At 38.6% G+C, this 24,212-nt stretch overlaps 2 protein-coding genes across 8 annotated transcripts in view; one reads left to right on the top strand and one right to left on the bottom strand.

The window, feature by feature from the left end:
• The window catches only part of foxp2 (forkhead box P2), a 191,744-nt gene extending 185,614 nt beyond the window's left edge, over positions 1 to 6,130 (bottom strand). For 3 of the 4 annotated variants that reach the window (XM_088348549.1, XM_088348552.1, XM_088348553.1), the window contains exon 1: positions 5,684 to 6,081. The gene's annotated coding sequence lies outside the window, so the exon portion shown is untranslated. The other variant, XM_088348554.1, reaches the window with a different exon arrangement.
• ppp1r3aa (protein phosphatase 1, regulatory subunit 3Aa) lies at positions 5,646 to 22,257 on the top strand. Of its 4 annotated transcripts, none has more exons than XM_088348561.1 (6): positions 5,646 to 5,803; positions 13,448 to 13,534; positions 13,624 to 14,391; positions 16,488 to 16,540; positions 16,612 to 16,658; positions 19,645 to 22,257. In XM_088348561.1, the coding sequence occupies exons 3-6, from the start codon at positions 13,694 to 13,696 to the stop codon at positions 20,557 to 20,559; spliced, it is 1,713 nt and encodes a 570-aa protein (XP_088204687.1). In that variant the 5' UTR covers positions 5,646 to 5,803; positions 13,448 to 13,534; positions 13,624 to 13,693; the 3' UTR covers positions 20,560 to 22,257. The 4 variants fall into 4 exon arrangements, with proteins under 4 accessions (XP_088204687.1, XP_088204685.1, XP_088204686.1 ...); XM_088348559.1 differs by having other exon boundaries at positions 19,642 to 22,257; XM_088348562.1 differs by lacking the exons at positions 5,646 to 5,803; positions 13,448 to 13,534 and having other exon boundaries at positions 13,624 to 13,882; positions 13,950 to 14,391; positions 19,642 to 22,257.
• The last annotated feature ends 1,955 nt before the right edge of the window (positions 22,258 to 24,212 follow it).

Genomic DNA, 24,212 nt, shown 5'->3' with positions numbered 1-24,212 from the left:
GAATCATAATCAAAACCTAATTTTACACCTGAAGTAGATGTGCAGCACAGATCGATTTCATCACTAACTTTCTTAAACCCACTATAGTCGGGGAAAAAAGGCAATGAAAAGCACTAAATCAAAATCGATTCTCAAAACTTGTTGTCAGACTGACAATCCCTCTCCAAATGATGCTAGGTGACCTGGCTTGAGTAGCCAAATTGGCCGCTCATTTCTTTTAGCCAAACGTTCGGTGGTGTTCGGGTCTGTTCGAGTTCCAATTTTTCATCCGAATACAGCAGTAAAAATTCCTTGATTTTTGGGTATGGTCAAGAAGGTTATTAGAGTACCGGGGTATCATAGTATTATATTTATCAAATTGTTAGAAAAAAGTACATCTGTTATTTTGTAATTAATGATCGAAATAAACAAGTTGAAATTCCATGGAGTTAGTTATTTTCCAAACCAAGAACGTATCAAATAGTTACTCCATTGATGGTAATTAGCGTGGTTAGCATTCAATGAGTTGTCGATTAATCGATAACTTACTGCGCCTAAACTTTGAAGCTGAAAAAGCAGTGTGAACTGATTTGCCACTCAGCCAAACTGTGTTTTTTTTTTTAATAGTGACTCAGAGCGACCTTGCCGCTGCCCAGTGTGCACTTTGATGTGTGTTGTTACTTCAAACCCAGACATGTCGTTTGACTTTTTATTTCCTTTGAATAAAAATGCTCGGGATGATAACACCAAAATCTGCTCAGTTTTACCTCCAAATGGAAACAACCAACAATGTCACACTTCATTTGAGCTCCCAAATGACAAATTCCAATCCCAAAAACTCATTTTCTTGGACACAACGCTTTTGGAAAGAGCTAGCATGACCTCATCAGAAAAGAAAAAACACAAAGGAGTAACAGTTTTATAATCCTCGTACCATAGACACCTAACGCTGGGGTGGACAATGTCTTAAGTTGTAGAATGCATTGGGTTGAGAAAATGTTGCAGATTAGCCGGACTCGGACCTTTCTACTCGGACACATTTGCAAGCCCATGTTTGATAGATAGACCATTTCATCAAATCAGTTTAGAAACACTCAAACATTTGAAATAAATGCGTTTATATTTTTAATTGAAATTTAGATTAAAAGTAACAAAGTCATATAACATGTCCTGTCTTTAAAACCCCAGAGTGTAATATTTGACCAATAGATGGCACTGTATTGTCTAATGCAAACGAAAACCAGTACCAAGAGCATAACGTAGCAGCAAGATGCCAGACAGACATGCCAGCAACTTCAAGGTAGGGATTCCACTATGTAAAAGAAATGCAAACGTTAATTTTTTTTACTGAATTAAAGTTTTTAGTAGCACTAGGAGGCATTAAAGATTACACACTGTCCCAAAATTAGAACATTGGGATTGAAAAACTCAAATGGCAACATAGCGTGTTCATAAGTGAGGTTTTTAAATGAAATTTGATAAATCTCTTGCTACTGTACATACAAGCCTTTGTCACATATAAGCTAGCCCCCTAACACTGCTTTAAATAGCCACATAATAAAAGAAATACAAACACAAAATATTAATAAAACGTGCACAACCATAATTTTTTAAACGTGTAGATACTAAAGATATGTATGCTAGAGGTAAAAAAAATAAATAAAACAAATTCAAACCATTTGCTATACCTTCTTTTGCCTGATCATTGTTATCACTGTTTTGTACTTTCCTTACCACTAACATTGTTATGGCCCATTATTATATGAATAAAAGGCAATAAGACGCAATAAATCACAATAAAGTGAGATGGGGTCACTTTAAAAAAAAAAAAATTGGGGACAGCGCCCATTTCCTGAACAGGAAGATCGAGCAAAGGAGGAGAAATAACGACAGAGCCTTACAGAGAATGCTTCTTGTGTTCACTTTGCACATATAAGCCGACCACGATTTAAGTATTACATTATATAGTTTGAAATGTGGCTTTTAAGCGAGTACATACAGTAAATCAAATGATTATATTCTGACTAAATAAGTACGGAAATAAGTACAGAAAATGTAGCCAGCTATTTGAATATTGGCGATGATGCTTCATCAAAAAATATATTTTTTTTTTAAATGGAGAAAAAGTAAACCGGGGATAAGATTGGCAACAAAACCACACATTTTATTAGCAGTACCATATATGGTATTTTCCGGGCCAGAAGGCACACTTTAAAACTCAAAATTCAACAACGCCTCTTATAATCAGGTGTGTTTTATAGATCGGAAATGTTTTTGGGACACTTTTTGCTCGTGAAACCCAAGTTCTTAAGGTAGTTTTCAACTTTTGTGCTTTATAGTTCAGTTGGCCTTATATATGAAAAATATTTCATAAAAAGACTATTTTCGAAGGTGCGCCTTATCGCTGCGCCTTATAGCCGGTCCTTATAATAAGTAAATGTAAATGTATATAGTCTGCATTTATAAAACACTTTTCAAGTCACTGAAAATCTCCCAAAGGGCTTTACAATGTGCTTCACACCTACCCATTCATACACACCGATAGCAGTGTCAGCCATGCAAGGCAACTACCTGCTTATCGGGGATTCGGTGCTCAAGTAGACTTCAACATATAACACGGAGGAGCCAGGAATCGAACGTGCGACAGGTTTGTTTGTATATATTTACGCCAGATTTAAACGCCTGGCGGGTCATATCTGGCCGCCAGGCCGTACTTTGACCACTCCTGACCTAAATCCAGGTCTCGCTACTCTCACATCACCCAAAAAAAAAAAAAAGACATGCCTCCTTAGCAACCGGGCACACAAAACATCATTACAGTCATGCAGGTAATAAGGGCGCATTTAAAAAACCGGGGTGGCCAAGCCTCTTAAGGACATAAAACTCTCTTTTATCTGCCAGAGTAAATCTTTCCGAAGCTGACAGCTTGCCGCGTATGATCCCGGTAAACAAATACTTTTGTGCTGCACAAAAGTGCCATTAAAGGCCAAAACTGTCAACATAAATTCCATTCTTACTTTAGAGTGGAAAAAGAAGAAAGGGGGGCTCAACGTGATCACTTCTGGTTGCCTTGGCATGCATGGAGGTTGTCATGGAAACATTGTCGGGAAGTTAAACGGCATAAAACCTGAAGATTTGTCATTTTAATGAATGGATGGACAAATGGGACGTATTTGTTGTTGTGGTTCTAACTTCCGACGGGCACGTTTTTGGGGCATGATTTTAATATAAAAGAAATGTGTCCCGCCTTCATATTTATTTAAACTTCATTCGGGTACTGTGATTTACACATGCACAGACAGCTGAAAAATGCACTCTTGGTTTTAACATTGGATCGAAACTTACAAGAGGGTTACACACATGAATCCATCTGCGAACATTCATTTTCCTATTATCATAATGTAGAGCACACCCACAAGATGATGAATGCGGCAATCAAAAAGATGGAGGATGGGCGGGGGAGAGTGGTCTTAATAAGTGCACCTCAATAACACACTAATATATATATATATATATATATATATATATAAATATATATATATATATATATATATATGTATGTGTGTGTGTGTGTGTGTGTATAAATTGCTCCAACACAGTTGACCCTCAATGGTTTTGCTGCTTCACAGCTGTTTATCATTAATTGTGTTCTGCATTCTGATTGGCTAAACAGTCCCTATGGGAGAAGTTATTGGTACAAAAAAAAAAAATACATGTTTATGTATTTTGCATACACGTATATAAAGGATGACACCCCCTGCTGCCTCACCAAGCTGAAAGCATCAAGATGTGACCGTACCTTCCTACATAAATTTATTTTCAGAATGTTTTATGTAATTTTAAATTATTAGTTTTAGGATGTTTTCGTATTGTAAGCATTCAAGATTTTTGTTAAAATACCGGAACAGCTAAGCCGAAATAAATTACCTCACCCCACCAAGAAAAATACATATATACGTGTAACATGCATATGCTTATATATATGCATATATATATATATATATATATATATATATATACATACACTGACCTTTTTATGACTCAAGAGCCCACATTTTTTCAAGAAATGATTAGAGGGCCAGTCAGTCCAACAAAGGGGCCGATTGTGCCCTGTCACCGGCATGCATTTCACGAGGGGGGCCCGTTTATTACCGCCCGCACCTTTGAAGCGACGAGGGCTGCTGAGTGAGACGGGAGGGCGGCCGAGCACACCTGCATAACTCGAGAGAACACCTGCAAGCCCACCCCGGGGGCGGGGGACCCGGTCATCAAAGAAGAATATTCATTTGCTAGGGTGGGGGACGGTATCGATCTAGTACGGGTATTGGTATCGGCAGGACACGGTTGATGATTGAGATTATGTTTATTGTTTAACATTTTCAAATCATTGCATCACATTTAGGAGACATTTCCTGAACTTTTAATGGTATTATTTCATATATTGAAGGTCAGGAAAACAGCTATATTAGTGTTTTGTATAAAATTGTCGAATGACAAAAGAGACAGTGAATATGCATTTACAGTTAAATAAGCAGTACTCAAAAGATTGCAGGCAAAACTTTGTAGTTCCCTGACTGAGTCTATTTGCAATGGAATGAAAACATCCTTTCAAATGTGAGACATTGTGTGCAAGTTTTCAAACAAACCCCCACATCCAGACCTATTAAAAATGACAATTTTCTCAAAGACGTAACGCAACAAAAACAACAATAAAAAAGGAGCGAGTGAAACTGGAAATGACCTTAATTTCATATAAATCGAGTATTTTTCATGTTTTTTTTATATTATTGCAGCATATTTGGGGGACAACATTTGATGTTTTTATGTTCCTATTTCATATATTGACACAAAGAAATATGACAAGAGCAGGAAAAAAAGTAATATCAATATATGAAGGTGTTCAATGAATGAAAGGTGTCAGTGAATATGCACTTACACATGAATAAGCAGATCAGGGCAAACTTTGTAGTATCCTGTCTGGGTCTATTTGCATTGTAATGAAAACATCCCTTCAAACGTGAAATACTGTGTACAAACTGTCAAACAATATACTGATACGCATAATAGGCAACACAAAATGCATTGCCGGTGGGGAACAAATTAAGCTTGCTTTTTTGTGATGTTTATTCAGTAAATAAAATAAACATGTTTCACACAAGTGATATTGTCTTGCTGGAAGTTAATAGATGATGCTTTATGGTTTCTTTGCGGTTTATTATCGCTTAATATGCAGATGCAATCATTAATAAGTGGAGCAAGTGTCTGAGATTGACAGATATGAAAATAGCAATAGAAAATAAGTCAGTCAAAAGGGATATTCGAGAATTTTGGATGCTAAAATCCAAAATGTAGTCTCACAAATTATGCTGATTAAACTGCTTTAACTACCGTAAAATGATCCATAAATAATAAGTAATCATGCCCTACACATGGTGATTGAACATACGTCGCCACACTAACCACGAAATTTCAATTGTTAGCAATAATTAAATAAATTAAATGATGATTAAAAAAAAAACTATCAAAACGATAACCGTAATAAAAAATATGACATAATGAAAAAAACATTTATAATTATAATACGTCGGTGTGATGGACTTCCGGACGTTTGATTTAACAAGTGACGTCAAGAAAACTCATGACGACAGTTTAAGTTAGGACAATTTAAAGAGAAACCATTAAAACAAAAAGTCTCACAACTTACCTCCAAAGAAGCTCAAGTTAATTTTCCGAGCAGTGAACTTAAGAAAACTTAAAAAGGGGAGCAGGTAAAAGTGAAGTGGAAGAAGAAGGAAGTCCGCTATCGTGCTCGAACTAATTGAAGGTGAGTGCAATCTGATGCCCAAAGAGTAAACAAAAGTACAAACAAAACGAGAGCGAATTATCCCTCAGTTTGGGCACCGCCGTCGTTGTCGGTTTTCCGAGTGCTTAGCTTGCACGCTTCAGTCCAGTTTGAATGACGCGCATAAAAAAACGAAGAAAAAAGAAATAACCAACAGGCTGCCTGCGTGTGTGTGTGTGTGTTTTCTCCGCGTTTCCATTCAAACACGCACACACACATATCAAGAAGTGTCCGCGCCACGCGATTTGGGACGAGAACACACGTACACACTCAACATCCTCTCGCTCCTCTTCATCATCATCTTCATCGTCATCATCATCTTTGTTCCCTCAGTGGGAAGGTGAGTTTGTTATTTGGGGCTGTGACGTCACAGTTCACCAACTCCCGTAAACAAAGTAAATAAAAACACCCCCCCCTATTTTCCGAGTTGTTTACTTCGGTGACTTGTAAACAAAAGTATAACGAAATTGCTGAAATAAATAAATCCATACAAAAAGTGGATGCAACGCAAAAATAATTCATTCAAATGTTTCCGTTGAGCGTGTCGGAATGTTTTAGAAAACACGAAATATTTTGGGGGGAATTTTTTTTTTTTTTACTTACAGGTATCACGAGATGGAAATAGAATTGTCCTCACTTGGGTCCCCACTGTTTTATGTATTAGCTTTATTATTATTATTATTTAGATTTAGTGTTGCACTTCTTAATTACGGGAAGTACGACGGCCAACTAGACGGAGGAAAATACTATAATAAACCAATAGATAACCTTTTTTTCCACCTGAACATCTGAATCGATTCATGTTTTTGTTTGTATAAGTACGCGATCAATTTGAAGTAATTTTAATTGTGCATCATTTCAAGAGGCTTTAGTTCGATATTACTTTAAAAAAAATAACCACATGGCAGTTTTCTTTCAAGGACCTAAAAATAAAAACAGCCCTGTGGTGGTATTTGTGTTTTACTGACCCGGATTGTTCTGTTGCTAATACAGTAGAGAAAAAGTCTCATTTAAATAAAAACGTATCAATCCTCTTTAAAATTGTGTGACAACGGTTAGTCTATGTTCTATGACACAATTACGCATTTTTAAATGCAGTTTCTGATCTTAAAAATGTCGAGCGAGATGAAAATACTGTATTTAAGTTTAAAAATATATATCAAAATTCATTCGGAGGTGGGCCAAAACGCACTATTGTTGACAAACGGGGCGTTGCTGCCATCAAGCGATCATTTGTCGAATGACACGCAAATTGAGTCACTTTAGAGTCGTCTTTATTGTCCCTATTATTTATTGTCATTATTAAAATCATTTTAATGTTACGATCTGAGACTGTTGTAAGTGCAACATAAAATAGTGCAATGAAAAATATTGCAATACAATAAACAGCAGTATTATGTAATTATTAAACATGTTTATACTTATCACAATTGCAGACACAATTTTGATTTATGTTTTATTTGTTCATTTGGGATTCATAGAATTACATTATTTAGCATTGAAGTTGCATCCAAAACTGTCTATTCACATTTTATTTGTTAATCCACATTTCTGCACAATGTTGCTGCTACATCTTATTGCACTATTTCCATTGCATTATTTTCTGATGCACTTACAACTTAGGTCAGTCTATAAATATTGCCTCTCTATTTGAATAATCTATTTTTTTATTCTTACGTTTTCCTTTAATGTTTTTCGTTAAATGTTCTACCTGGAGTGCCACATTTAATCTTATTGTAGACAATGCACACAAAGTTGTTATCAGTGATGATAAATTATATTCTATTCTATTCCATTCTATTCTATCCCATTCTATTCTAATATGTGAGAGCAAACGAACGTTCCTCATAACAAAAAGATAATACAAAAAGAAACTTAATGGATTTATGCTCAAACAGAAAGAAATCTTCAAAGCACTTCATTTTATAGTGATCAAACACTTCTATCTAGCGGCCAAATATTGCAATTACAGCCTTCAAAAACTAAATAAGCCAACGGTAGATGTGCAAGATCTTTCAAAGGAAGTCAATTTCCACCTCCTTATTCGGAGTCGGCAATACTGAGGATATTGGTATCGATCTGATCCAAGTAAATAATGCTAGTGTCGATCGATACTGAACCGATACCGAGACTTTTTGCTTGGAAATGTCATGGTCATTTAATATTTGAACTCTTCCCGCCCTTGAGTAGGTTTATAATTTTGATAAACACAGCATAAAGATTTTAGGCAATAAAAAGTTCATTTTTTAAATTTAATTACTACATTGCAAACTTTAACAGTATTGAAGAATGAAATATTCCTATTGCAACAAAATAAAGTCACACCAAAAGCACAATGAAAGTAAAATACAAATACTGTGAAACAACATCTACTAAAGAACCAAAATACCTTCCGGTGCACTTTTTTATTTTTATTTTTTTATTTATTTATTTTTTTTCCCAAAATAAAGTCAGTAGGTTAAGGGGTCCAACCGACCAACCAATGCAAATAAACTGCCATTTGTCTTTCATTGGCTCTGTTGCCACAGTGACAACAGATTTACAGGTTTTTGTTCAGAAACAGTCACATGTTCACATTTTTTGTTGCAGCTTGCTGCTCTCTGCAGGGTGAACCTTTGTTTCTTGTGTCCTGTGGTTTTGGCACAGTAGCAGACCAATATTTCACACAAATTACACACGGCATCGTCATATTTTGTAATTGAAAAAAAGTCCAATCAGATTTCTGTTTGCCTCTGTCATTTTTAGCTTTTGGTAGGGGTGGGCACTTAGATTTGGCTGCCTGGAAGGCAGCTGTAGGCCAGGTAGTGAGAGGTGTACAAGTGTGTCTGCCAGTCATGCACTCAGGCAAAAATTTAGGGAGTGGATGAGGGTGCTTGGTGAAAGAGAGAAGGGCTGCAATATCTACCTAGGGAAGCAGCACATTGAGGAAATGAGTGGCGGGGTGAAGTATCGGCCCCAGGACAATAGTATCAATCCGTTTCAAGTACTTGCAGAGTATCAATAAGGTTGATATTTGGATTCTTCTGCCCACCCCATTAAGTCGCGTTGATGACACAAGGGACAAGGAAATAGGCCTCTTATGGTAATTCAAACCCAAACGAGCAGTTAAAAGTTATTAAAAGGAACTATTTAGCAGGCCAACCAAGTCTCCTATGAGGACACAGACTAACCACCTGTGAAGGGTTTTTTTCCATCCACTGACAAGATTTGCTGTAACCGCGAAGGGGATGACGGGTTGTGCAACCCAGTGAGGATTAGTTGAACCCGATGCGTTCAGGGCTTAATCTGCTTGACTGAGAACAGAGTAATCTTCCCTTTTTTGGTCTAGAAACAAGATCAAACGATATCCGTTCAGTTTATAACCATGCATGATGGGAAATGTAGGATCATGTGATTTGAAGGACATTGCCGGCTTACGATACCTCAACAATGCCAACAACATCATAAAAAACTAAACTCACCAAATCTTTCTTGAAATGGGTATTATACTGGACTGTCTCAGAAAATTAGAATATTGTGATAAAGTTTTTTATTTTCTGTAATGCAATTAAAAAAACAAAAATGTCATACATTCTGGATTCATTACACATCAACTGAACTATTTCAAGCCTTTTATTATTTTAATATTGCTGAATTTGGCTTACAGCTTAAGAAAACTCAAAAATCCTATCTCAAAATATTAGAATATCATGAAAAAGTATACAAGTAGGCTATTCAACTAATCACCTGAATCATCTAATTAACTCGAAACACCTTGCGAGGGTTTCCTGAGCCTTAAAAACACTCAGCTTGGTTCAGTAAACTAAATCACTGCTGATCTGACTGCTGTCCAGAGGACCATCAGGAGGGTAAGACACAAAAAGAAATTTCTCAAAGAGCAGGCTGTTCACAGAGTGCAGTTTCAAAGCATATCCACAAAAAGTCTGTTGGAAGGGAAAAATGTGGCCGGAAACGCTGCACAACCAAGAGAGATGACCGCAGCCTTAACAACATTGTGAAGAAGAGCCGCTTCCAGAATTTGAGGGAGCTTCAAAGACAGTGGGCTGAAGCTGGAGTCCAGGTATCAAAAGCCACAGTTCACAGACGTGTCCGGGAAATGGGCTACAATAGCCGTATTCCCATGGTCAAGCCACTTCTGAACTCAAGACAACGGAAGAAGCGTCTGACTTGGGCTATGGAGAAGAAGCACTGGACAGTTGCAGAGTGGTCCAAAGTCCTCTTTTCAGACGAAAGCAAGTTTTGCATTTCGTTTGGAAGTCAAGGCGCCAGAGTCTGGAGAAAGGCTGGAGAGGAGCAAAATCCAAGTTGCTTGAAATCCAGTGTGAAGTTCCCACAGTCAGCAATGGTTTGGGGAGCCATGTCAGCTGCTGGTGTTGGTCCACTGTGTTTCATCAAGTCCAGAGTAAATGCAACTGTGTACCAAGAGATTTTAGAGCACTACATGCTTCCATCTGCTGAAAAGCTCTATGGAGATGAGGATTTCATTTTCCAGCATGATCTGGCACCTGCCCACAGTGCCAAAACCACCAGTAACTGGTGCACTGACCATGGCATCACTGTCCTTGATTGGCCTGCTAATTCCCCTGACCTGAACCCCATCGAGAATTTGTGGGGTATAGTTAAGAAGAAGATGAAAGACACCAGACCTACAAATGCAAATGAGCTGAAGGCCGCTATCGAAGCATCCTGGGCATCAATAACACCTCAGCAATACCACAGGCTGATTGCCTCCATGCCACGCCGGATTGATGCAGTAATCCGTGCAAAAGGATTCCCAACCAAGTACTGAGTGCATCAATGGACATTTTCAAATGTTTGATTTAGTTTTGCTGTTATAAAATTATTTATTTTACTTGGTCTGAGGAAGTATTCTAATATTTTGAGAAAGGATTTTTGAGTTTTTTTCAGCTGTAAGCCAAAATCAGCAATATTCAAATAATAAAAGGCTTGAAATAGTTCAGTTGATGTGTAATGAATCCAGAATGTATGACATTTTTGTTTTTTTAATTGCATTACAGAAAATAAAGAACTTTATCACAATATTCTAATTTTCTGAGACAGTCCAGTATATAAAAAAAATGTTCATGTATTTATCTGTAATATTTGGTACTGTTAAATGTTATTGCACTATTTTTCTCTGCACTATTTTGATGGTGTACTATTTTTCCTTGCACTTGATAAGTTTATAGTTCAAAAAAGAAGATATGTATTTATATTTATATAAGCACCCACTGTAGCTGTATTTGCTTGACAACCGAGAACATTAAAAAAATAATTTTTTATGTTATTTTACTTGGAATAAAAGTCATAGACGCCTTGTACAAAAAATCAGGGTTAACAGAAATCTTACCTAAACAAAATTGGAAGAGAAAAAAAAACAATAACTGTTTTATAATTAAATCTTACAACTCTCAATCATAATCAATGGATTTTGAACTTGAAAGGAGAACAGGGGAGAGCCCAAACCAATCCAGCTACCAGCCTTCCTGTGTGGAGTTTGCTTGTTTTTCCGTGCTTTCGTGGGTTTCCTCCTGTTTCCTTGTGTGGGTTCCCTCTGGGAACTCCGGTTTTCCTCCCACATTTTAAAAACATGCAAGTCATGTTAATAGGCCGTTCCAAATTGTCCCTAGGTGTGAATTAGCGAGTGAGTTGTCGGTCTGTGTCCCCTGCCCACTGCCGGAAAATAGCTGGGATGGGCTCTAGCACTCCTGTAACCCTAGTGAGGATAAGCGGTGCAGAGAATGGATGGATGGATGCATTGTTTAAATGATTGTCACTACCCGCCAATCATGTTGCTGTTCTTTGATCTAAGAGTTTTTAATAGAAATAGAATCGAATAGATCAGAATTTTTGCATCTTAAAGGTTTTTTTCTCCTGTTCTCCTTGCATATTCCAAGCGTATCAATTATAATTGCATATACATTAGCATTGTTCAGAGCTACTAAATACCCAATATCTTTAAAATATTTGCATTTTCTATGAAAACCTTAAAAAAAAAAATAAATTTCATTTCAGTATTAAGAATATTGATTTTTACAGTTGATTGTGTGTTGGGGTTGTCCATCGAATCGATGATGACCATGTTCTTTTATTTGTGAGTCTGCTGATGTTTGAACAGTCCGATCCTGGATTGTGGTTGGAGACTCAGGTAAAAGAGGATACCTGCGCAATGCTGGTTTTTAAAGTGGCGTAAGGGGTAGCGCTTTCCCCAACGCCACTATCTTGATTGTAAAGAAGATGGTTCCAGTGGCAAGGGAGACCCTAGACGACCGGCATCTTTCTACAACTGCAGATGGGCTAACGGGATCCAGGTCTGTAGGAAACCGCCTCAAAGCGTGCCGCCACCAGCTTTTGGGATCACTCTTAGTCTGGACTCTACCTTTCGACCTGTTCGGCTTGGGTAACCCTACCAAGGAGTACGAGACTCCCGCCGACATAGCTCTAGTGGTCATGGAGACGCACAAAGTGCCCCACCACGATAAGGTGGTGATCCGTCGGGACACAACAGTTAACAGTTGATTATTACAAATGTTAAACACTTATTTTTATCCCAAATGTTTACAATTAACTAGCGCCTCTTAGTGGTAAAAAAAAAAAAAAAAAACTAAACAACCTTCATTTATTAAAAAAAAAATCCCAAACGATTTGAATAGTAAACAAAAATGCATGAACTGTCATCTAAATGTGCATTTTTTAAATATTCATAAGTCAAGAAATTTGTATTTTTTCATAATATGATTTTCTGCCATCCTGCTGCTATGAATACCCCAAAAACTCAAAAACTTCGAGTCTCCGTAGTTCGTATTCTTTGTAGCACTCACTTTTGGTTGCATTACACAATAAAGCGGCATTTTTTGGTCAGATATTACAGTGTCCATTTAAATGATTAATGATCGCACTTACAACTTGTGCCATTTTCAAAGCACTACCTGGTTAATATTGTGCCTATTTATTTATTCTGACATTATTTTTATAAATAACCAGAGGAATAGAATTTGGAACATTTTTACTCACAGCTGCCCTCTCCCGGCTTGTGTCATTATTATTAAGATTATGATTACAATTGTTATTATTGTGTCAGAATCTGTCAAGCTTCTTTGTGACGCGTGTGCAAGAACGCTAACTTCTTAGTTGTTCTTGAACAAACACTACTTTTTCATCTTTCTTAAATCCTGCCTCTTCTTTCACCAGTTTTATGCTATGCTTACTAATGCAAATAAAAACAAAAAAACGCAGTGATGAGCATGAAGGCACTCCTCACCTACACTCCAACCAGTAGAAAGGCTTTGCTAAAAGTACTTTTAAAGCAGACGGGGGCAGTTGGAAAAAATGCATAGGGGCTCTTTGAACTGAGTTGAGCATACTTACCACATACTTAACAGAGAAGATTTTGGGGACACTTAAAACAATCCACCCTCCCTTTTAAGATCACACAACTTAGGCCAGCCCGCTATACCTAATAAATATATTTGCCAATTTATTCTGACATTCTTCAAACTTATTTTTATTTTTTAAGTCTTTATTACATGATTATCCACATTTAATCTTGTTGTAAACCGATGCTCACTACGTTACTATTAATGACAATAAACACAATTCTAATTTGAATGTTTTTAATTCTGTAAGGATTTGATGCTTGAATAAGGACACCCTGCGGACATGTGGAGTCACGGGTTGGTGTTACATAAGCTGCCTTTGGATTTATTTATTCTGGTCGGTATCAAAACACAATGTGAGGGGATAACCAGTGCAAGTTGTGCTATTAATAGGGACTCAGCTGCAACTCGACTCTATCTGTCCAGTCACGTCCCCTTCTCCAGTGTCTCTGGAGCTGAGGGGGGGACAGCGATCCGGGCCGACAGCTCCAGGACTATGGAGGTTCTGTCGGTTGCTATTCCTGAGGACGCGTTGTCTCAGGGTCGGAGCAGGGCGCAGGGATTCTCCACCACCCCTGAACAAGAAGTATGGCAAGCCCCCCTAGCAGTCCGGAGGAAGGTTTCCTTCGCCGACGCTTTTGGTTTGGACCTCGTGTCCATCAAGGAGTACGACACCATCAACCAGGTGGAGGAGGATCTCAAAATTGAGGCGGCACCACAAGAGGAGTTCCACCTGTCGTGTCTTTTTACAGGGCCCTCCTGCGAGGAGGACCTGGTGCACCGCCTGGAGGAGCAGATGGTTGAACTGGAGAGCGTGGAGCTCCTGCCAGGGACTAGCACTCTCCGGGCCAGCGTCCGAGTCCTCAACCTCTGCTTCAGCAAGTCAGTCTACGCTCGGATCACCCTGGACAGCTGGAAGAGTTATTTTGAGCTCCTGGCCGACTACGTTCCTGGTTCCAGCGACAGGAAGACGGATCGCTTCACCTTCCAGTACACCGTGGTCCCTCCGCTGGAGAGAGACGGAACACGGATGGAGTTCTGCTTAAGATACGAGACCATAGACGGAACGTTCTGGGCCAACAACAGAGAGATGAACTACGTGGTGTTCTGCCACATGAAAAGTCCCGTCAAGCCACAGGTGCAGGAGGACGACGGAGGTCGGAAGATGAAGAGAAGCTGCCTTAGGGCCACCAGGTGAGCCGGTCTGTTTTGAGATTGGTCCGGTCCAAATTGGTCAGCTGAGCTCCAACCTGTTAAATGCAAGAAAAAAATGTGACTTTAGCTTAGCATTCAGAGAAGGGCTTTATCAATCTATTGCATTATTGACAAGCAAAATTAACACCGGGCCAATAGAAGATTGGATTCAGCTGCTTGAAGTGGTCCGTGGTCTGACGCTGCTGTACCCAAATTGGCCGCAGCATGAGAGAACCCACTAAAGCAAACCAGACGAAAGCGTGTTTATCTGTTTTGTTGGTATTTACTGGGTGTACCTGAACACAAAAGCTAGCTAAAGACACCTACGGATGCTTAAAGTACAAATGTGTACATTTTTACGAAAATTTGTTCAGAGGTTTCAGAGCCAATAAATTACATACACAAATGGGTATTTATGAAGTAGTTTGGATTAGATTAGATATTCTTATAATTGTTAACTCATCTTTTGTTGTATTGGACACAAGAGGAGCTATCTATAAAATGTATTTAATAAGGAAGATAAAGGGGTAGGAAAAATAAGCATCTGCTTCTGACTACCCCTTTCCGAACATGTTATGTGACATTATTCTGTTGTTGACTCATTGTTTTTGTCCTGTTTTTATTTTTATGTTCGAAATAAAAGTTTTCATTCATTCATTCATTCATCTTTAGAGAACAGTAAAATACAAAAATTGTATCATTAACTTAAACATTTACCTTATTTTCCGGGCGGTAAATAAAGCTTCTTATTTTTTATATTTTGTATTACTTATTTTTTAATTCTCTATATTAAGCTAAGGAAAATATATGAATAGATTTTTATATTAAAACATTACAGTAAAGTAAAAAAAAAAGAATACTAAAGAAGTTATCCGAGAAAGCTAACGAAATATAAATGCAGAATATTACTTTTTTTTTTTACAATATTTAATATTAAATTTCAACTATGTTTTTACTGATTTTATATAAATGTTCCAACCTAAAACTATATTTGTCCTATGTTTTATAACTGAAAAACTAGTTCAAAATCAAAATTAGAAAATGTATCATAAAAGATTAAAAATAAAACATTAACAATAATCATAAAACAGAATGAGCAAAAGGATCTGCCAACAAAACACTTTTTTCCTTTATTTTATTTACATTTAAAATAAAAACAACTATTTCTATATTTTTTATTAATTTTCTAACACAAGGTATAATGAAATAACAATTTAAATTATGTTATATAATAAAAAATAAAACAATAAAACTGAGTGAGCAAATGATCTACCAACAATAAACATTTTTTCCATATGTAGACATTTACAATCGAAGGACTAGTTTTTCTATATTTTTCTTAGTTGTCTAACCTATTTTTTAATCAATTTTTAATATTTTTGTTTTAATAGGATCAAGCTTAACAAAAAAAGAATAAAAATGAGATATTTAAAAAGGTTATTTAAAAAAATACTTAAATTGAACAAAATAATCAGCCAACAAAAGGAAAAGCTTTATTAACATATTTTCTAAATAAAATTATAATACATTTTTTCAATATTTTGTTCTCAATTTTCAAACCTAAAATGAATGAATTGTGCTTTATTTTGTAATTGAAATTTTTCAAAAAATAAGAAAATGTATAATATAGTAAAACCCGAACATAATCAACAAAATAATTTGCCAATAACTGGAAAAAAATAGTGTGTGTGTGTATATATATATATATATATTTATATACACTAACTTTTTGGGGACTATATTTTCCTTTCTTTTATTTAATAGACATTTAGCATTCTAGAGATAACATGAGGTCAAATCAGATCATAGTCCAGCTTCGCTTTGTATGTTTCCATCTTACTTGTGTATTAACACGCCACTTCTTTTGAGGCAGTTACGTAATTTAGCACTGATGGATTATTTTGCCCATATATGGTGCAGTCGGTCTCCCTCGATTGAGGTTAGAGACGGATGTGCACATCCTATGTGCATGCGCTAATCCTATTCTGGACTAGTGAAATTGATTTCATGATATAAACTGAGATTGCATTGCTGGAAACAGATTATTTGACCAAATTTTTGAAATGGTAAATCAGAGAACTTTTTTGCAATCACAGGAGGGCGAGTGTGCACGATAAGAGGAGTTTGGACGACATGACGTTTCCCTCAGGTGTGTTTTTTTGTTTTGTTTTGCATTTATTAAAATTAGCCCACTTAACATTAACATTTCTTAACCTGCAGTGGGCCGATTGGAGCAGACTACAGCTGAGGAGCTGTTTGTCAAAAAGGTCAGTATGTATTGCATAATATTTTGAGAAATGTTTTCGTAATGTATGTTTACGTGCTAGACGGATTAAGATCAGAATTGGGGTTTTCGAGCCAATCGCAGTAATTCGTTTACAGTGAATATTTTTTTATCGCAAGAGTTACGTTTAAAAACCACCTGTGAAAAGCTTTGCCATAAATTGTCGATAGTCAATTGGGAAAAGCGTGATTACAACGAAATGTGATAATCAATCTTGAATGGGTGAATAATTTAATTTCATTTTTAAAATTATTTTAGTTAAACTAGATTTCATATTGTACAGATCTATTATTAATATATTGGATGTTTTTCATGCAACCCAAGCTCTTACAGTAGTTTTAGTTGTATTCGGCTTATAGTCCGGTTAGCCTTATACAAGCGTCGCCAACCTTTTTACCCTAAGAGCTACTTTTTGGTTACTGATTAGCGCAAACAACAACTAGTTTGAAAAGTAGCAACTTATGTTATTGCTATGTTGTTACAATGTAATTATGTCATTACCAGGCTGTAACTATTAGAAGTAGGGTTAAAATAAGCACAATAAACCACACCCACCAACAACCAGCAGCAACACACTGACACTTCAGGAGCATGAAGTAAGGCGTGTGCTGAAAACTAAATCCCAGGAAGGCAGCTGGCCCAGATGTAGTACCAGGGAGGGTACTCAGGGACTGTGCCAATCCGCTGGCTGGGGTCTTCACCACCATCTTCAACCAGTCCCTGTCACAGGATACCGTCCCACCCTGCTTCAAAACCTCCACCAGGCCTGTCGCACATACGCCTGTGGTCATGAAGTGCTTTGAGAGGTTGGTGTACCAGCACATCAAGGACTCCCTGCCACCCTCACTGGACACCCACCAGTTTGCCTACAGGGCAAACCGCTCCACTGACGACGCCATAAACACCGCACTTCACACCGCGCTGAGCCACCTGGACCACTGGGGAAGCTACGTCAGAATGTTCTTTCTGGACTTCAGCTCAGCCTTCAATACCATTATCTGGGGAGATCCTGGTGGAGAAACTCTCTCACCTAGGACTCTCTTCCTCCATCTGCCACTGGATAATGGACTTCCTCTCAAACCGCCCACAGTCCGTGAAACTCTGCAACCACGTCTCTCCCACCCTATCACTAAGCACTGGCTCCCCCCAATGATGTGTACTGAGCCCCCTGCTTTTCACCCTCTACGCCTCCGACTGGTCACCGACCCACCTTAAGTACGCCGACGATACTACCATGGTCGGCCTTATCTTTGAAGGGGTCGAGGCGACGTACAGGGATGTGATGGAGACACTGACGACGTGGTGTTCGAAAAACCACCTCATACTGAACACCACAAAAACAAAAGAACTCATACTGGACTTCAGGAGGAAAGGCATGAACCTAGCACCACTCATTATAAATGGAGACTGTGAAGAGAGAGTCCACTCTTTCAAATTCCTGGGTGTGCACATCTCCGATGACCTCTCCTAACACCAGAGCGGTGATAGGGAAGGCCCAGCAGCGACTCCATTTCCTGAGAGTGCTCAGGAAAAATCATCTGAAACAGCAGCTGCTGGTGTCCATGGACAAAGCCACAGTGGAGAGCATTCTGACCTCCTGCATTACGGTGTGGTATGCTGGGTGCACGGCAGCAGACAGGAAAACACCTCAAAGGGTCATCAACACATCCCAGCGAATCGTTGGTTGCGCTTAGGCCAGTCTGGTGGATATTGCCTGCCTTGATACCTCAGCAGAGCAAAAAACATCATCAAGGACTCTTCTCACCCCGGCCACCACCTTTTTGACCTGCTACCTCCCGGCAGACGCTACAGGTCACAGAAAACAAAAACAAACAGACTCAGAGATAGTTTCTTCCCCAAAGCCATCAGCACCCTTAACACACACTGCACAAAAAACTGAAAGTCTTGCAAACACACTACCTCATACAGATGTAAAATTGTATTCATGTCTATGCTTACTTTGCACAATTTTGCCTATTCTGCACTACCACATATTGCACTAATACAATCCCAAAACTGTATGTAAACACCCGATGTAAATATCTTCTGACTCTACATGCCCACACTTTCTTGTGTAAATATTGTGTAAATTATCTAATATCTTTTTTTTTTTTTTCATTCTCTCAGTAAAATGTGAAACTAGAGTACAGTGCCACGTCCAATTTTATTGTCACAATATGTTCAACCCATTTTGTAACAATGATAATAAAGGTATATTCTATTCTATGCTATTCTATTCTAGTCTAAACCATTGTTTTTAAATACACTGATCATGCCAATGATTTCTCATGCAAATTAGAAATCAAATATCCGAGAAAATCATTATAACGCATCACTGGTGAGATGTTTTCAGAACCAATCCGTGGGGCTACCTGTTGCCCGCAGGCAACACCTTGGAGAACCCTCGTATGAAAAATATATCACAAAATACTGTTTTGCATGGTGTGTTTTATAATCCAGTGGAGACGTAATATCGGGCCTATAAAAATCTAGCCCGACCTGATCCCGGTCAGGAGGTATTAAAGTTTAAACCTGCCTAAGCCCAACAAACTAACTTGATTTGAAGGATCGAGCCTAAAGCATACCCGCATTTTCAGAATTTATTTGTGAGGACACAGAAGTAAGAACGGTGATTTTGGCCGACTCTGCCCCCCTGCTGCGCGCCCGCTGCTCTGGGTCTGACAGGGTGAGCGTGTTTACCGCAGAGCACACGCGTCAAAAAGCGTGCATGCGCGGATCCTCCACAAAGAAAAAATAACAATGACTGGTGGAAAATTGAAAATGAGTTCAACTAGAAAGAAGCCCAGCCTGAACTCCAACATAATGATTGACATTTTAGGCCCAACCCCCCCAATTTCCGTGCCGGACTCAGGCTACAGCTAAGGATCTTACCTCTAACCCAGTGTGCTTTATAGTCTAAAAAATACAGCGCTTGATTTGCTTAATTTGAACCTCTTACTCTCCAGCAGGTGGTGGGCCAAAAAAGCCGCCAACAAGCGGCACGATTGGCTAATGTGAAAGACACCATCTCCAAGAGGTGGGGGCAATCTTCCTCGCCTGACACTCTTCAACCTCCAGGAGAATTTCTGCCGCAAAGCCAAAGGAAGAAAGTCCTCAGCTATCACCAAATTCCTCTGATTAGGTTAGAGTGGGATTCTGATAAGCAGCAGCAACATGCTAGTTCCAACCTTCACAATATCTGCAGCGCGAAAGCCAAATCATCAGAAGAAAATTGTAAAATGTCGGTGAACGATATCTGGAGGAATTTTCTGAACGGGAACGCTGCCGGTCCCGATGTCGAAAGCTCCGTTTGCGACGTGTGGCAAGCGTTTCTTCACGGACATGATCTGGTTGCGGACAAAACAGCAACTTGGGATGGATTAGAGCCGAAAAAGACAAGAGACATTGAAGAAAAGTTACAGAATAAGGACCTAGTTGCACAGGAGGACCATGTCCGGATGACCGACATTAAAGTAAATGAAAGCAACCATACAGATCGCTCAGTAAAAAACAATCGTTTTCCAGATAATCGACGATGGACGCATGAGGAGGAACAAAGCACGGCAAGTAGCGATCTACCAAGGGATCCTAAGAACCAGAACCAGGAAGTTGACACAGCAAACGCTAACATCACTTGTTCCGATGCTGGCCACGATCAATCCGGTATCTCCGACCGTGGTTCCCCGGCCCATTTCGTGTGGTGGAGCCTATTGTACATCCTGAGTCACATCACCAAGTTGGTGCCTTGGGGCCCATTGGTTGCTGGCATTGCGGTCGCTGTGGTTATGCACCGTTTCCCAGCATGCTTTGCGTTATACGCACTTTCCGTGGCCTGCTGGTTGTACAAGTTAAGAAGTGCTCCAAGGCTGCCAAACCCAACCTGAGGTCATTTGGATACTTTATGTGTGTTTGTGTGTAAAACAGCAAAATAAGGAATATGGTATTTCCTCGATTTTTTGCCGCTTTTCTGTTCTACATTTACCCTATTAAGTGAATTTCTGTGAAGTAGGAAACACGTACAGTAGTACCTCTACATACGAGTTTAAATCATTCAAAGATCATGCGAGTATCTCGAATTGCTTGTGTAACGAGAAAACAAACTCCTATATGAAATAAAAAAAAGCAGTCAAGTTATCCTAAAGAGCTATAAAATACATCTTCCTGATTACTAAAAACACATTCAAATACAGTAGTATGGTGGTCAGATCTAAAGTCCTTCCCTCTTTTCTTGGGTGAACTGACACATAGACACACAAACACAATAGAATTTATATTAGATCCCAAATGAAAATGTTATCACCACCCTCACTTTGCACGCGAATAATAAGCAAATAAATAACTAATAAGATAAATAAACTGCAAGTTCACTATGAGCACATACCATGGAGTGAGTTGCCAAATCAGAGGCGCATGCATGAGGAGAGATGGAGCACGAGAGACTGTTAATGATCCACAAGCCCTTACCATAAAAACTTTATATGAACGTAAAGATAAACATTTTTTACACGAATTTTGTGTTTTTGCCTGTCTTACTTTTTATTTTTCCTTTTTTTGCTCCTTTAGCCAGATTAGCAAATGCTTTCACTTTCAAAAGGTCTTTGAAAAATCTCTGGTCTCTGCCCCCCCCCCTTCAAAATGTTACAGAAATGCGAAAAGAAAGTCTCTTTAAAAAGTGACTGACGGGGGGAAGCACATGCCCTAACTGGGACAAGCTGATGCTGGTGGTGAGCGGTCTTGAGCATCCTCTAGTGGTAGCCTCTGGGAATGCTCGTAATTTTTATTATCCGTCGTTTGTCGAGCAATAATTTTGTTCCAAATTAATTTTGTATACCCTGTCTAGAGGTGTTCGTATAGAGGTATGACTGTATATCCAATATACAGTATGTGCGCTAGTAATCTGTTTACTTGTGTGCATTATTGCGCACGCACACTTTCCCTTATCCAAGATGTTTTTTATGCCACAAAGCACTGTGGTATTTGTAGTACAGATATGACTGACTCACACAAATTCCAACTTAGTCGCTTAAAGAAGCCTCATATTGGCAGATTTCTCTGTGACATTTGAGTTTTATTATGTGCCCCTACGGCGAAAATGCCATTGGTGTATCCATCTATATATAGGGGAGGTCACAGTTATATCCATTCATCTATGGTGTAAGTTTATGCTTTTAGCCTGCCACGTACAGCTCATATGGTAAACTGTTGGAATGCAGCAGTGGAGCCCAGTTTTGGAGCGACTGCAAACAAACACAAGAAAAATAATCATGATGAGCTTAAAACTTGGATTGATCATTTTGACAAAAAACAATGAAAGGTTTTTCAAGAGAAAAGATTTTGCAATAATATTCATTTTGTTGATTATGGCATAAACTCAAATATACCATCTTAAAGTTTTAGAATATCATCACTAGTAGGCTGTAAGCCAGCATCAACAATATTCAATTAAAATGCTCGCAATATTTTCATTAATTTGAAAAGACTTCAGAATGTTCAGCATTTTTGGTTATACTTAACTGTATTACAGAAATTTAATTTTCAGTCCTGTATAACACTTTTTTCAAATAAAAATGAAAATGCTTGAATTTGAAACTATATTTTTTACATTAAATTGAACTATATTTTAAGTATAACTATTTTTCAATTTTTGTTTAACATATTTCATAAAATAAAAAAGTGATTCTTGCAATGAGCAAATATATGTGCAAAAAAAACAAAACTTTTTGCATAATTACTGTATTTTTTCAGATAATTTTGCTCATTCAAGCTGTGTTTTTCATATTTTACTTCTACTTACATATATATCCATCCATCCATTATCTGCACAGCTTATCCTCAGTAAGGTTGCGGGAGTGGTGGAGCCCATCTCAGCTTTCTTCGGGCAGTGGGCAGGGGAAACCCTGAACTGGTTGCCATATATATACATATATATATATATATATATATATATATGTATATATATATTATCTGCACCGCTTATCCTCAGTAGGGTCGCGGGGGATGCCGGAGCCCATCCCAGCTATCTTCGGGCAGTGGGCAGGGGACACCTTGAACTGGTTGCCAGCCAGTCGCAGGGCACACAGGAACAGACAATTCGCTCGCTCATTCACACCTTGGGACAATTTGGACCGGCCAATATATATTATAATATATATACATATAGAAAAATTGAAGTGAAAAAAAAACCTCAATAACCCTCTTCATATTAAAATCTTACAACTCTGAATCATAATTAAATTGTGAGCCTCCGAAAAAGCCTCCAGCCCACCAGCAAAGGCTCACTTTTCATGCCATTAATTTACTGCTTTGGACCCTGTGAGAATGTTTTTTCTGCCATGTGGCCCCCGAGCCAAAATGAGTTTGAGACCCAAGTTCTACAACATGAGTTTGGAATGTCAAGCTTCGTGGCCGCCATTTATCGTGGTTATGACATCACGCTCAGGAGGAGCTCGTGTTGTCTGTCACCTTCGCATTACAAATTTGCAACATGAAGTCATCCGATCCAATGAGGGAGATGGCGACCTTTTGGAAGATTCCCACGCTGGCACCCTAAAATATGTAAGTGGCCGGCTGTTGGTGTGGGCGCGAGCAGAACCGGAACCGCCTTCACAAAACCAATGACTAATAAACGAAGACGCAAGTTTTGCCAAAATAAAATTCCAGTTTGAGTCAAGCGAGAGCCTATGAAATGTTACGTCAGTGATATTTTCAGAATGCTTGCTGTCTTGGCACCGGCAAGAATTTCCAGAATAGAATCAATTTTTTTCGCCCCGCATTGAAATTTTAAACTTGAGAATTAGCAGTTAGCATCAGCGTAAATGCCTCCTGTTTTCATCACAAGCACAAGGGTAAAAAAGTACAGCATAACCCGAGGATTCAACCTGAATGTATTCGGTGGTGGGGACTGCAAAGTGCAATTGCCTTATAGGGGAAGATAGAAACCTATGGTAAGTAGCTCTGAACCCCTACTGATCTGTAATAAACATATATAGGATTAAAAAACATGATTAATTGATACACATGTTAAGGAAAAATGAAATTCCATCTGCCTTTAGTGTGACGTGACTTGAGCTGGTCGAGTGGGGTAGCGGGTGGATTCAGCGTGGGAGGAGACTGTGAATTTGAATGAATGTCCACTTGCAAGGAGTGTAATGCCCCCCAAATATGTCCTTGCTTTACACTACCTTATTTTTAATACTAGTCCAGATCGTCAATTGGTTACTGCCATGCAACTTAGTGAGAGTAGCGATTGGTTTGCCTTCTTGATATTTGGAAGCTTAATTTCCATGGTTGTCATGTTTTTGATCCTTCTATAGCATTACTGCAATTAGACTGTCAACAACAGATTGATAATATCAATTAAAATCGATGATTACAAGTTCAGCAACAAATCAATTCAGCGATTCGTGGTTTTGCGCAATGTACGCGTTGTCGCAGAGCCAGTGACTTCGCACGCAACGGGAGTCGACGAGCGCAACAGAACGAGGTGGAGTGCGAACTACGGCACTATTTTCGGAGGCAAAGGTAAATTCAACTCATG

Source organism: Urocampus carinirostris, chromosome 11 (assembly GCF_059441175.1).
Source record: "Urocampus carinirostris isolate Australia breed hairy pipefish chromosome 11, RoL_Ucar_1.0, whole genome shotgun sequence".
NCBI classification, from domain to species: Eukaryota; Metazoa; Chordata; class Actinopteri; order Syngnathiformes; family Syngnathidae; genus Urocampus; species Urocampus carinirostris.
Note: the sequence above shows the minus strand (reverse complement) of the source record. Positions and strands in the feature narration are given on the sequence as shown.

Coding starts and splice junctions, on each gene's coding strand:
- ppp1r3aa (XM_088348559.1), top strand. CDS start 13,694: ATGGAGGTTCTGTCGGTTGCTATTCCTGAGGACGCGTTGTCTCAGGGT. Junction 14,392..16,487: donor AGCTGCCTTAGGGCCACCAG/GTGAGCCGGTCT, acceptor TTGCAATCACAG/GAGGGCGAGTGTGCACGATA. Junction 16,541..16,611: donor CGACATGACGTTTCCCTCAG/GTGTGTTTTTTT, acceptor CTTAACCTGCAG/TGGGCCGATTGGAGCAGACT.